This window comes from Ambystoma mexicanum, chromosome 9 (genome assembly GCF_040938575.1).
Source record: "Ambystoma mexicanum isolate Mex_15411 chromosome 9, UKY_AmexF1_1, whole genome shotgun sequence".
NCBI classification, from domain to species: Eukaryota; Metazoa; Chordata; class Amphibia; order Caudata; family Ambystomatidae; genus Ambystoma; species Ambystoma mexicanum.
In genome coordinates, this window is record NC_090931.1 from 88,366,424 (window position 1) to 88,381,437 (window position 15,014).

The 15,014-nt window shown below is 39.3% G+C and overlaps 1 protein-coding gene across 1 annotated transcript in view; it reads right to left on the reverse strand.

The window, feature by feature from the left end:
• The window catches only part of LOC138487687 (nicotinamide N-methyltransferase-like), a 41,150-nt gene extending 27,319 nt beyond the window's left edge, over positions 1-13,831 (reverse strand). The window contains exons 1-2 of the mRNA XM_069614212.1: positions 13,638-13,831; positions 8,843-9,050 (exon numbers count right to left, since the gene is read on the reverse strand). Of these exons, the coding sequence (XP_069470313.1) occupies positions 8,843-9,050; positions 13,638-13,809 (380 nt within the window). The 5' untranslated portion in view covers positions 13,810-13,831. The remainder of the gene's footprint in view (positions 1-8,842; positions 9,051-13,637) is intronic.
• Positions 13,832-15,014: the final 1,183 nt, after the last annotated feature.

Below are 15,014 nucleotides of genomic sequence, written 5' to 3' on the forward strand. Positions count from 1 at the left end.
GATTCCAATAAAGTACATTTTGACAGTAGGGATGTGAGCAAGTTTTCCAAAGCATCACATTTTTCATCAGAGGACATACTAGAATCGAGCTCACCATCGTCAAGAATTGGACCATGGTCCGTAATTACACTTTTTGTTACTGGATCATCCACATAACTTGATGACTTACCAGTTGACTTAAATTTAAATAATGATAGTGTATTCAATACTGGATCAGCAATATTAGAGTTTTCTATTGTAGGAAAACAAGGCACATGGGGGCCATGCTCATTTAAGACTGGCAAGTTCATAGGTTTGGACGGGGGCGTAAAGTATAAAATATTCAACCTCCATTTCTTCCAGTTTAGAACCAGGTAAATCTATGGTACATGTGATAAGAGATGCAGGAGCAACTACAGGGACAACATCAGATTGTAATACTTGGGCGGCCTCAGGAGATTGCTTAACCACATCGATCAGCATGTCCACATTTTTTTGAAGTAGGTCTTTGTCTGCATATGTAAGGGTAGCTTCTACCATTTCAGAATTCAGGATGGGGGCTTTTGTTCCACCCAATATATCATGTAAAAGCTTAGAGCTGACACAACCTAGCTAGCTCACTGGATAGCTTAGTTACTAGTGCATCGGCAATGTCAATACAATGCTTATTAGACATTGGTAGTAACAATTGTGCCGCTAGGGCAAATTGTTGTTCATTGTTTAAAAGCAGAGCATTTTTGGCAAAATAGGTAGTAATATGGTTGTCCTGGAATGGCACATGCGTCATAACCTTAGGAATGCATATTCGCCTATTCCTCAGGGTTTTATGCATTTCAATTTCGCATATGTGGTCTGCCATCGCGTTAAAATCAAGTTACTGCGTGAATGTAACGGGACTAAAACAGTCTGAAGAGACTGTTAACTGGGGACTGATAAGGATATAAACAGTGGTATAAATAGTGCCAGCTAAATTTGAATAAAGCCTGTTAAGATCGCTGGTTTGTATCTAAATCGCAATGCACTTATCTCTCAGTTTAACTAGCATATATTAAACAGGGCAGTGATTTGCAAAACACATAAAGACAAATAAAACAGATAAAACTGTACAAACTGCAATGGTGAGAGTACTCCTAATGAGATGTAAAAACACGAAGTAAAATTCAGTCAAAACTTTAACCCCCTAACAGTGTACACTTTACATTTAACAGTGGACAATGCACGATCATAAAAATATTCACAATCACAGCGATCCTAAGAAGAAAGGCTGAAGTTTTGAAATCGCTGTAACTGGCAAGAAAAATAATGCCTCGCACCTCACCTTGCACCTCTCGCCTCACAGCATCTGTGTCAGCCTCACAGCGACTGGGTCAACAATATGAAACTGGTTTGGGGCACATTCATAAAGGGCTAAAATTGAAATAGGCCACACCAGGAGGCAAGCAGGTTTAATAGGAGCCAGGCTGCACACCGTATGCGCAATGTTAACAACTAGCAAGACGAGGATTCTAGTGTAACAAAAGAGGGGATCTGACACCGCTGTTCCACTGCGAGCAGCGAACAGAGAACAGCTACTTCGAAGCTACTTCTGGAGCGCGCGCACTGGAGCGCGCGGAGTCTCCTTAATGTAGCGTAATAAAGGGGGCAGAGCTTGGTTCCCTAAAAAGAGTAGAAATATAATAGTATTAGGTACTATAATGCTTAAGAAACATATACAATTATATGTTTCTATGTTACAGTGCATATAGAGTCCATGGGCAAAGAAAAGTCCATCAGAGTCTGTAAAAGTTCAACATTGCACGTCGTACCAAGAGCCATGTAGGAAAGGTTCCACAGAGTCCTCCAGCGAACAGCTACTTCGAAGCTACTTCTGGAGCGCGCTGAGTCTCCTTAATGTAGCATAATAAAGGGGGGGAGCCTGGTTCCCAAGAGCAGTGTAGGAAAGGTTCCACAGAGTCCTCCAGCGAACAGCTACTTCGAAGCTACTTCAAAAGTAACACACTGCTGCTCGAAATGGAGACATGTATTTATTTACATTCTTAAAAAGGCTTTAAAAAATATTTAGAAAAGCTCAGCATTACATATGTTTATTTAGAATACATGTCACATTTGGAAATTGTGAAGTTTAGTCGTGTTTTTTCCTTTGCAAAGGAACAAAGAAAGACATAAGAAGCACCTATACATTGGAATGGGCTATATTGCAAGGTATGCATGTGCTGCCAAGTTATTAAACTGTGAGACAGTAATTGGCATTTCAAAATGGCATACAGGTCTATTTTATTTGGTGTTCCCTTATTTTATGGAAAAGTAAAAGAAACATTTTGAAATGCAGAGCATTTTAATTGGTTGCTGCTTTATGTGAACAGGTGATGAATGCTGCACTGAATGGTATTTGCTAGAGTGGTTAAAAAAGACAATGGGCCTCATTATAAGTTTGCCGGTCCGGTAACAATGGTACTGGTAAACTATGAGTTCTGCTCGCGGGTGCCTTCCCGCCTGCAAGGTCTGACCTGGTGGGCATACCGGCACCCGAGAGCAGAGCATATTGGATGCATCAGCATCATTCTGAATGGTGCGGGTGCATCCGACCACGCCATTCCCATTGAGCCCTCTTGGGCTCAATGGGAATGGGGAGCATTTTTTTCCGGCGCCCGCGAATGGCCAATTACCGGGTCCAGCGGGCCGTAATGACCCGGTAATTGCGCATTCGCGGGCGCCAAAATGAAAATGATACCGCAGCAACCGTGCCAGTATTTACCGGCACGGCTACCACCAGGATCATAATGACCCCCAATATGCTTATTGGGAACCTTATTTCAGGGTAGGTAGCAGGAACCCTCTATACATGTATATATTTGTGAAAGAGTTAAAGAAAACATTTTTTTAAATGGAAGCATTCCTGTATTATATTTTCTTAGATGCAGATCTCAGTGAATCTGGAAATAGAAATGTTGGCCAGTCGCAAAATAGTTTTTGATGGAGATGTGTATTATTAAGAGGAGATGTGTACTCTGAGATTCAAAGTGTTCAAGAGAGATGGCAGGGTTATGTGTAGAGGTTTTAGATGTTATTGCTGGATGGGTGTGTGACTCTTTGAAAGAAGCCAATGAGGGAGTGTTCAGAAAATGGAAGTGGAAAGGGTAGAAGGGCATCCTTTCAGTTCTTGGCCCCCCTACACTGGAACTCCTTACCTCTCTCTATCCGCTCCATCCCCACCTACACCTCCTTCCGCGCCTCCTTGAAAGCCCTTCTTTTTAACCCCCCCTTGACTTTCCTTCTATCGTCACTCCTCCCCATCTCCCCTGTTCCCCTCTTATCCCCTTCATGCCTTCCCCTTCCCATTCCTTCTCACACCTGCTTGAATTTAAATCAGATAACTGAATTATTGTTCCTCTTCCCTTGACTACCTGCTCTCCCTTCCTTCTCACACTCCCTCTAAGGAAACTGTTCTACATATTGTTTCACTGGTTTGTCTCATGATTGTAAATATGCTTCTTCCATTATTGTACCTTGTTGTTATATTGTAAATTTATATTGCTATATAAACCTAATAAACATAAACATATTTCTTGTCTCTGCATGTATTGAGCAAGAACCATCTCGCATGAATAAAAAAAAGATGGCTGCCACCCTACTGAATAGAGAGCAGAACGTCTTACATGGAAGGATCAAGGGAGCTTGATTGGTGCATCCCGAGGACGGGAAGCAAGTGGGGGGTGGGTAAGGTGGTTAGGGGGTGATGTGTGAGTGGAGGGGGGACAGGCATGGGGGTTGGCAGGTGGCTGTTGCTAAGTGCCAAGGCACCTGAAAGAAATGCTGATTTCCAGGGAAGGGGCTTGGGTAGCTAGTGGTACATGGACGGGGCAATGTAATTTGTTTCCTGCGTTTCCAGTCATCTGATTGGCTGAACACCCTTCTCCAGGTGCAAATAAGATGTAAATCAGTCTCAGACGATCCCATGCACTGGCCAAAACATGCGCTTGAGTTTGAGCATGTTTACCTTTATTTAAACTTGAATTAAACCAAATAAGATTTTAATTTTTAAAGAATAGATCTACTGATACTGTAAGAAATATTTTAGAAATCTATGTGAAAGAATGATATTCAGTGAGAAAAAAAGAAGTGTTGGAAAACGTGTAATCCTCCCTTTAAATCAATTTCCTTTATTATTCTTATGTTACGTGAGCATCTCAGATTGGTCCTTATTACCTGATAACTGATTCCTAAGCCCTAAAACTGGAGCAAGTGTCACATGTCTGAGATGCCCTTCAGCAAATCCTTGTGAATCAGATTTGAAGATGAGCATCTCAAGGATAGTCCGGCATCCCCAGATCTGCTCCACTTTCAGTGTTTGAGAACCACCAATACGGAAGCAGAGGCAAATCGGAGTTGCTCTAGTGTGTATTGAAGAGAAACTTCCATAAAATGTGTTATCTGGAATAAATATCTGTGGTATCTTGAATAACACTAACAGATTTGTAAAAACATGTTTAAAGACCCTGTATATTTTCCCCCAATTGGCTGCCAACTGTCTCGCCATTGCTGCTCTTATGGTGTATCAATAATGTATATCTTTATTATTATAATGCCATATAGTCTAGAGTTTAAGCCTAAGCAACTCATGCTATTAACAAAAGAAGAGTGATAAGACCAGTAGCAGAATCACCACAGTTATGAAAATATAAAAGAACTTAATAATTCAATGTTCCTAACAAATATATGTTCTTGCTTCTAAAATTCACACCCCATAATATAGTTACATTACTTCCACTAAAATTTAAGTAAACCAAATATAAGTGATATTTGTTGTTCATTCGTGGAAAGTTCCTGGTATATTTTACTGCAAAGAAATAGAATGTCGTGAACAAATCTGTTGAAGTATTTAATTTACATTGAATATCATTCAAACTATCAGAGTGGGTGAAGAGTTAGCAAATTAGGGTATGGTTTATTCTGCATAACCTGCAGAATCTCAAATCTCCTGGTATTTGTAAATAAGGTCTCAGAACTTCCAAACCATACCGTAGTTTGAACCTAAATTTCATAATAGTTGTCATTTTTGCATATCATATTATACTAACTTGCACCAGTGCAAGTACAAAGTTGCACGGTGTTAGCACTAGGGCAACGATTTCCATAGTAGAAACACTTTACACCATGACAAGTGCAATTTTGGATGATATTAGCACAAGTACAAAGTTTACCCCTGGCCAGAGAACTATCCTTTCAATGTATTTTTGTGCCAGGGCAAGGTTTGCACTACTGCTAATACTGTACAATTTAGCACTTGCACCAGTGCACAAGTTTCTCTAATCTGGCCCTTGCAAAGCAAATGATGTATGGCCCTGATACATGTTAATCCTCTGGGATCTATGCATGTTCATATTCTAACTTTTTTCTCTCATATTGTTGAGATTACAATTTCAATCAACATCTAAAACGTTCTTATTAATAGTCCAACAGGTAAGAAAGAAAGAAATGAAGGAAGAAAGAAAGAAAGAAAGAAAGAAAGAAAGAAAGAAAGAAAGAAAGAAAGAAAGAAAGAAAGAAAGAAAGAAAGAAAGAAAGAAAGGAAGGAAGGAAGGAAGGAAGGAAGGAAGGAAGGAAGGAAGAAAGAAAGAAAGAAAGAAAGAAAGAAAGAAAGAAAGAAAGAAAGAAAGAAAGAAAGAAAGAAAGAAAGAAAGAAAGAAAACCTAGAGGAGGCTAGATGAAAAGCAAGGAAAATAAGACAATGAGAATAGAAAAGAGAAAAACATCATGAAAAAAAAAGAAGGAAATTAATAAAAAGGTAGTAAAAGGGAAGACAATGAACAGTTCAATAACAGGTGGAAAGACAGCCACATTATCATTGTAAAATGTCATTATACATTTACTTTTTGCGAATTGTCAATTTCAGATTTGGATCATTTCACTATCAAGTTAAAAAATGTTTCCTGTAGTTAAGCCCATTATTGATACATTATGACTGTAGTCAAAATAAACTATTTATAACTGGAAAACTGTAAAGTGATCAAGAAAATTAATATAATATATGCAGTCGCCTAATTTTTGGCTAGAGCTTGGCTTGGGAGTTCAAAGTGCATTTGGTCAAAAAAAATTGGTCGACCAGACAAATGGTCGAACCAATTTGGTCGAAAACCAAATGGTCGAATTTTTTATTTTTTTTATTTTAACCCTTTTTTTATTTTTTTGGGGGGGTCCCCCCCAACCCCCTTTTTTCTCTAAAAACCCCTTTTTTTACTAAACGAAAACCCAAAAAATAAATATATAAATAAAAAAAAAAATTCGACCATTTGGTTTTCGGCCAAATTGCGTCGACCAAATGTCATTCGACCAGTTTTCAGTCGACCAAATGACTGGACACCATACATGATTTCCAGGCCACTTGCTTGTACATATTTTAGAATTGTTTCTGTAGCTTAGCCCTAATGACCTATGCAAAGGGATTTTGCTGCTAAGCAAAACTATTGATACTTGAATCTCAAGTCTTCTCGCACCATGCACTTTAGAAATATAGAAACAATTAGATAAAAGGTATATCCAATGCGCAGTTCCAGAAAATACGCAATCACATCAGAATATGGAACCAAAGGTCATCTGCCTGTATGCAGGGTTTATTGGTTATAAACAGCTGACTCGTGTTTCGACCAATCTGGTTGTTATGAAGGCGTGAATCCAGTAGTAAAATGAGCAATTGCACTAAATGATTAGAAAGTAGTAAAGCAGGATAAATACCAACAATTGGTAAAATCTTAGAAAAAGTCAAATGGTAAGGACATCCGAAATAGCATAGATGCTAATAGCAGTCAAAGGGTCCAATCCCCTTAGTAACATTAATGTGTACACCTGAATAGTGATACCCGAAAATATTATAGACTTGATGTGCTAACAAAAGTAGGTTCTTTATCTGTGAATATATACATTTAAGTTAAGCTTATTAAATGTATTTTTATATATATGAAATAGTGTTTAATGAGGGTTCATCAATTATGTTTATTATGTTTTTTATGATTGTGCTGTAAATGTGTTTTTTGCAAGTTTGACACGTATCGGAAAAACTATGAATGATGATCGATACATTTTAAGAACATCCTTGGTGTCTCATTGTTGTAGAAAGTGTCCCATAGTGATCAGTTCAGTTTATTGTTGACACTTTGTCACCTGAGCCGTAGCATCCTGGAAGACAGTGGGCAAATTGGCCCATCAACTGTCGGGATCAATTCTGGGGCTAATTAACATTGTTTACAGCTATGTTAGTATTCTCAATGAGTCACTGGTAAATAGTATAGTGATTCTGAATCAAATAATTCATGACATTTCCCCTTTAACATCGCTGCCAAATCATTTTGAGAAAAAGCTGTATGTTATATAGATCATTCATCATGAGGTATGTTCTGCAGCTGTGTCCCGTTAAATGCAGAAAGGAATTCAGCCTACATCAGTGATAGGACATCATTTCATTTCTGGTAATCTTTCTCACTAACTGTTGTCCCCTAAAGTGTTTTCTGGTTTCCATGTTTTTGTCTTTCTTTTGTGCAGAGAGGTACTTCAATTGAAGACTCATTATAAGTGCAACCATGTTGATTGTGCGCTCACCTTAGTAGCTAACATGGCTACCAGGAAAGGGCTTATATGTAGGCAAAAAATGTTGGTTCCTGGATGATCTGATCAGCCTGAAGGTGTGGTGTGGGAAGTTGATATCTGAAATGTAGTATTGCTGCACCATAGTTGTAGCCACTTTTACTGCATTGGTAGCCCAATGTACATATGTAGTAACCAGTGGATACAAAAAAGTAATTTTAAGCCATGTTCCTGTCCATTTTGTTTTGTTGTCTTTATTCGTCTTGGTGGACAATAGTCAAAATGGCAGCTTTGCTAGCATAGACTCACCTTGAGTCACCTTTAGTCACATCTATCGACGTTATAACTAAAACAAACTTTTTTAAAGTCCACTAGACATCCCAATCTACACTCTACCCGTGGGTGATTATGTGTTTGGCCATTTTTAAGCCCTGACTGATTGATTAGCATATCACCATCAACTATCTGTGCTGCAAAGTATGTGATTGGTGGGTTGGATTTGGCCGGCCTCTGACTGAATGTGTTATCAGTGATAGACCCCTCCATTCTTCAGATTCTTTCATGAATCTCTGGACGTCTGCTGCTGAGATGGGCTGCTGATGATCCAGGTTTCGGCAAACTGATTGGGTTCTGACTCTTTTGTTCTTGCATCCCTGCTTCTCCTGGCTGTTGGGATCTTTTGCTGGGATTTTCCTGACCTTCTGCCCGTCCTCATTGCTGGTTAAACTGGCTGTCCTTGCTGGACTCTTCCTGCCATGCAGTTGTATATCCTAAACACATCATTCGGGCACATGTGTGTAAAGGTAGAGTATCCTCCTTATGTCCTCATTGCCTCTGTCTCAAGACCATTTTCGTGTTGTCTGACTGAACTGTGCTGCTCCCTACTGCTCCCTGCTGCTATTCCTGGCCTACTGTTTCTTGAACCTTGGGCTGGAACTCTTATTATGAGGGGGATCCCTTAGGCTATAATAGTAGTCCAAGAGGTAAGACTGACATCTCACTGCATGTGCAATTTAGAATGTATATTAATGAGAGCTGTCAATGGGAATGTGCAGATGTGCAAAACATGTAAAAATTTGGTGGAATTTGAGTAGGGTACAACACGTGGGAATAGAATACAGTGTGTTTTTCAATAGAAATAGTTAGGAATGATTGTGGTGCATGAAAGGGAGAGAAAGGGTGAAACTGAAAGGGACAAATTGGTGAAGTTGGAAGCAATTCGGTCCATCTTTGGTGATTTCATTTTACGTAAATGCAGATAGGTGCATCACGGGTGATTGCATACCTGTTGCCTTCCCGTTCACAAACAAACTCAGCTATATGACTCATGTCGAGGGCATCGGCTTCGTTCTTCCGCCATTTCTCTAGCTCCTCCAAGCAGTTGTTAGTCGAGGTTGCAACAATGATTTCTTTAAAATATGCACAGGCTGGAAAGCTGTAATAGATGTAGGGGCCCAAACTGAATTGAATCATAGTGTTTCCTTTCACACGACCTGGTTAGAAAAATACAAAAAATAGACATCAGATCTGAATACATTAAAAGTATGAAGCATGTACTTCCATACCAACATGTGTGACCAAATGAGCATGTCTGGTCCTCTTATGTTCATCAATTTTATTTTACTGGCTGTATCCACCAATGAATGGCACATCCCTGCACGACATAAACGTGCAACATATGGAACAGGACTTTAAAGAAACATAGTTTACATGGAGAAAATAACAAAATATTGCTTAATATAAAACGATAAGTAAATAAATAAAAATAAAAAAGCTGTTTCCTTATTTTTTTATTACTTATGTACCAAGTATATAGACAGGGTCATGAAAAAACAAATAGATTTTTAATAAATATTTTAATATATTAAATATCGATTCAAGCATAATGCTATTGCCTTGTTAGAAATTAGATTTTTGACTAGAATTAATCTATTTGTTTATCACAAATGCAAAGTAAAAATAAAAATAAACAATAAGTATATGACACTTATGTTTCATACAGTGAACAAAACTCAAGCCAATGTTAAGATGCATGCTTGAGAAATGTTAACTCCCTGGGAGCTGCACCTTTAAAGGCCTAATACTTCCCATGTTGGACTCAATACCCTCAATTGCACCCATCTCCACCAACCCCCTCATGAACACGTTAGTTGGTGTCAGTTTCCTTTCACCCCAATGAGTATTCTTAGCCACGCACAATGAAAAGCTACTGGAGGCTTGTAAGAGAAAGCTTAAAAGTGAAAGAGAATCTTTCATAAACAGCTGAAACATCACTCAAGCAATATCAGTGCATGCTGGGCTGAGCGAGTTCTAAAATATAGCATCCCCATTTGACCAACACACATCCCTGAGGTTCTAACAAATTTGATTCTCTAAATATATAAGACCAATGGCAAGCATTGATTTAAGGCCAATTAACTCAATTTGAGCTGAAATGAAAAGGCTCCTAAAAAGCCAGTGTAGATCCAGAAGTGTAGGCGCTATGCCTTTCAAATAATCCAATCACTCTACCATTAGTGGGGCCTTTTCTGCTCTGCTTGATGGTTCTCTCCGATGCCAATGGCAGATCAATATAAGGCATGCGCTTTGAAAAGTCAAGTAACACTGACATTCAAGGTGTGAAACAATCTAATGGGTTCCAGGATAGTTAATATTGTCACTTGTGTCTTTTAATCAAGATCATATGCAGCAGAAGTAGCAGTCTGTTCTCTAAATCCCCAATTTCAGATGTGATCACAGGAAGTGACATAACATGACATGTGACCCTGACAGAATCACAAGAAGTGACATCAAACAGCCTATAATAGGAGCAAAATGAATACATGAAAACTAAGAAATAATTAAAAAATAACCCAGTAGAATATAAAAGTCAGACACAAGAGATCTAAGGAACACATTGGTTCTGTTGATGCAAACCAGGTTGAAAGCGAGTGGCAACCTTGCCAACAGCTACTGTCTCACAGAATGTCTGGAAATCATTTCCTTGGTAGTTCCAGCAGGGCCCTGTCCGGTCACTCTCCCCATGCCTTGCCAATTGTCCTCATTTCCCAAAGCAGGTTGACTGGTTCATTAGAAAAGCTGAATGCCCCCTTCTCCAGGTGCTTTAATTTATGTACTGAAATCGGGATGTCACCATACTAACAATAATGCACCAAAATTGACATTTCATGAGACGTAATGCTGGCTTATTCTAAATAGCCCTTTTCTGTATGTTTTTTTTTTTACATCTATTGATATACATTCTTAGATACTGGTAACGAGTTATGCTTTTTTGACTTTTTGAATGAGGAGCCTGTTGGGTTTTTCACAAATCATTTACAATGAACTTAGCCTGTGGTTGTAGGCTAATTCCTTAAAGGCATCCGCCCTCCCTTATTTGTACTACCATTTACAATTGGTGCGGCTCCAATAAATCTGACAACTTCTTTCTCTTTCCTACTGGAGGTTACCTCTTTTTTTCAGCCAGACTCTATAATCGGAACGGAAAGTCACGGACCAAGGTTATTTGGTCGTGATACACTTGCATTCACACTCAAGTCAATAAATGCAGGCTGCATGCATTTAAATGTTTGTGTTATATCTGCAACTTAACTACCTTTAGGAATGAAAATTCTGGAGTCGCAGTGAATGAAGTTGCCCTACCGCCCTCCTCATGCTCCTTTTTCCCTAATGTCCTACTCCCTTTACGTTTCACCAGAGGCGTTGCTGCGTGGGGGGCTGAGGGGGCTATAGCCCCTGGTCTTTTGGTTGTAGCCCCAGATAGAATTTCCGGGGCTACAGCCAAAAGGCTAGCTAGCCCCGAGTCCTGACAGTCCCGGCATTAGCTTAGCCCCACAACTTTTCCATACCTAGCAACACCCCCGCGTTTCACATCAGTGCCCTGAAACAGAATGTTTCTTCCTGCTGTCAATTACAAAAAAAGAAAAATAAGGAAGTAAAACAGCACAGTACAGGAATACTTTTATAACTCCCTGTGCAGTAAGCCTGGGTTAAATTGTATGCGGAAAAGTCGAAATACCTGAATTATTGGATGGTTCTGTGTTTTCTGAATCACTGATTCCACCCTAAAAAGTTCATCTGAACCTTTTCAACTCTAAACAGAAATCAAATAATCTGTGAGCGAATGATGACTTTAGCCTGGCACCTGTAACTACTGTGGAGCACCGTTTCTTTCTCCTTTTATTTTACCCCTCTCTTATCTTCATAGAAATACAATTTGTAGTGCGGATCCATTTTGAGATGGCAAACTTCAGAACACAAATATGGGTCTCTAGTGGAAACTCTGAGCCAACAGTGACTGGCCATTAGCACCCTGGGAGGGGGCTCTGGGCAATCAGGATGTTTGGAACACAGGCGGCATTGTAAGATACAAGCCTGCATTCCGAGCAGCCTGGGCCCCTTCCATTCCCCGCTCCCCCTTCACCACTTTGCACCCGTGTAGTTTCCTCCACGAGTGCTAATGGTATCTCTTTTATTTCAAAAGAAAAACAAAGAAACGTATCTTTGTTGCACGGTCTGGCGCCGCGCACTACTGCTATCAGCAAAGTCCATTTTCATTTTGATGACATGACAGTTATCAACATGGAAAACAGACTTCACTGACAGCAGCACTGTGTGGCGCACAACAAAGGTACGTTTTTTTTGTTTTTAAATCACAATTAGCAGCCATGTAGGGAACAGCATGGGTGCTAATGGCAATATTAACCTCAGTGGTGGGCTGACCATGTCAGTAACGTCACTGCTGCCCTCATTAAGGGACCCTTGCTTCGCTCAGGCCCTTAACTTGGGCCGTTATCGACAGGGTCGGCTCACCACCTGAATTAATATCTCCTCAATTTTAATGAGTTTGCCAACTCTTCTAGGGGTTGCAGAGTGATTTTTTAAACCTAACCTATCCCTTCTCCAGAAATTCACCCTGGCCTAATGAACAGTTTAGTGAATGTTTAGGTGACATTAAACACAGCTGGAATGCCCCTATTATTTACCCAGTGATGAAAACACTTCACAGCAATTACGCCAGCATGGGCATTGCGTTGGAATTATGCATCAATAGCAAAAATACTGACATTATAATCATAATGGCAACAGAATTTTTTTTCAGGACTGTTAAAGTATACGTCACAGTAGTGATTTCATAGGATTATATCTCCCACCATAGACAAAGAAATGTGTTTAGCATATTTTAATTATTATATCAAACAGCATGGTAAAACAACATCAAAAACCTATTTCCAGGGTTCGTTATTTGTAGAAACACAAATGGGCGGAAGAAGCAGACACCAAAACATTTGTAATGTACAATTTGCGTGATGTTAGTAATGGTGTATTTTGATCGCATTTTCAATTATACAACAACATGGTATAATAGCGTCAACATTTGAATATGTTTCTAGGGATAAAGACAACACTGTTGCAGTTTAAAGCTTGTCAGTAAAGTCCAACGCCCCGTCTTAAGGACACGATAGGTTAAAGAAACACGTTACACTGGCAACATGGCGTCTATGTGTCAGTGTGGTGACCTAAAGAGATAAATAAAAATTGTTTTACTCAAACATGATAAAAACAGTGATGGTGGTGTTTGTGAGCATGCAAAACAAGTAGCCAGGTTGCTAACCTTAAAAGTGATTTCTTTTTGCGTGATGTTAGTAATGGTGATATAATCCTATGAAATTCCTACTGTGAGGTACATTTCTGACAAGTAGCCACCTTTCGGTGTGTTAGAGGTGGGTAGCTAGTGGTATATGTACGTTTTTTTTTCTGCTGTATCTCTCCTCACATACCAGAGCCCCCTTAAAAAAATTGAGGAAACCCTTGTGCTCACAACACTTGCTTATCCCTGTTAAAGTATACAGCAAACTTTTACACCACGTGTCCCACTCCCTGCTTGCACTGACAGGGTTTTCTGTGCACTGGCACATGTTTTACATACCCTTTACCAAGCAATATCTGAAGGTCACAAAGTTCCTCTCCATCAAGCATGGAGCTATTAATGCAGTTGGGGGTTCTGGATTTGTTGACCTAGATCTAGAAATGACAGTATAGAGCCTGCTTGAATCAAGAGAAATGTCAACCATACATACCTGAAGAGAAGAGCTTGATCAAACAAGAAAATATCTGGTCTATCGTATCATTACAGAATCCGGATCCTTTCCTAAGGTATGTTTCCAAAAGCAGCTTTCCATCAAGATATTTGTCGAGGAGTTCTTGTAGGCTCGAGCTAGAGGTCTCTTGCTCTTGTACGGTGTTCTCCATCTTGAGATCTACAATGACTACACTTGCCTGGCACTTATATATAGCAAGAAAGCTATATGGTAATTTACATCTTAAGACATATTTTTAATCGCTGTGTTTTCAGCCTTATTCTCAGTTCCTTCCAAGAATGTGAGGCAATGTTTGTCTATTGGCATCCTGATATGATGGTAGTTTTTTTGTATTTTCTATTTGCCAAGTACACACCTGCCAATGATAGCAGAGATGCCAATGTCAAGTTTAATTTTCAACATGAGGTAAGTGTCACGGGATGATCACGAGTGATACGCATAAGATGAGTCAAGGGTCTTTTTTTAATCACAACAAGAGATGTATTCTATTCTCACAGAGGAATCGCAGTCTCTCACTTTTTTCTGTAGGTGCAAACATTGATTTTACATATGGCTCTGTGAGCTTTCATCTGAGCCTGGTGTAACATCTACTGAAGTACTGCAGAGCCCTATTTTTTGCATTTGGGGTTCAGTTTTCCAGGGGTTCCGGCTCTTCGTATACTCCCAGGAGTTACTATCAACTGCGATTGGCTAGGAAAAGATTAATAACCCTCATTGGTATTGCACTGACTCATTCCACCATTCACTACTAATGTCTATCCGGGTTCATTGTTATTTCCACAAACACTTTTTAATCGAAATATGTTACTTGTGGAGCGTATTTCGAAAGGCATTTCACCAAAGCTGTTTTATTTTCGAATTTGAAAGCCTGTGTAAAGCATTCTGAAAACCCTGCACATTGAAGGTCAGCTGTAGATTTCACAAAGTGAACAGAGAAGGTCCAGCAATGATCCATTTGTTATCATAGAAACTGAGTAGAATGGAGCTTTCAGACAGCAAGAGAAATGACAGTTTAGAAGGTTGGTTATTAACTGCCCCAGAGATTCTTTCAGAGGGAGGTGGAAATAGAAGTAGAGCTAAAAAACAAAGGAGATATTTTGCAAGGTAATTGAATAAAAGGTTTAAGCAAAATTTAAAGAGACACATGGTTTATTGTAGAATTAAAATGATGAGGTTTAATCTATTTAAAAAAAATCCATGGAGGACATGTAGGATCTATAGTTTTATAGTTGAATTACAATTATTCTACTTTTAGGTATGTACGAATGGCATAGAGTAGCAGCATAGTCGTTGAAAAGGTGAAATCACAGAGAGGCAAAGACCTGCTGGATCTTCAAGAATACCTTTTAGTAAAAG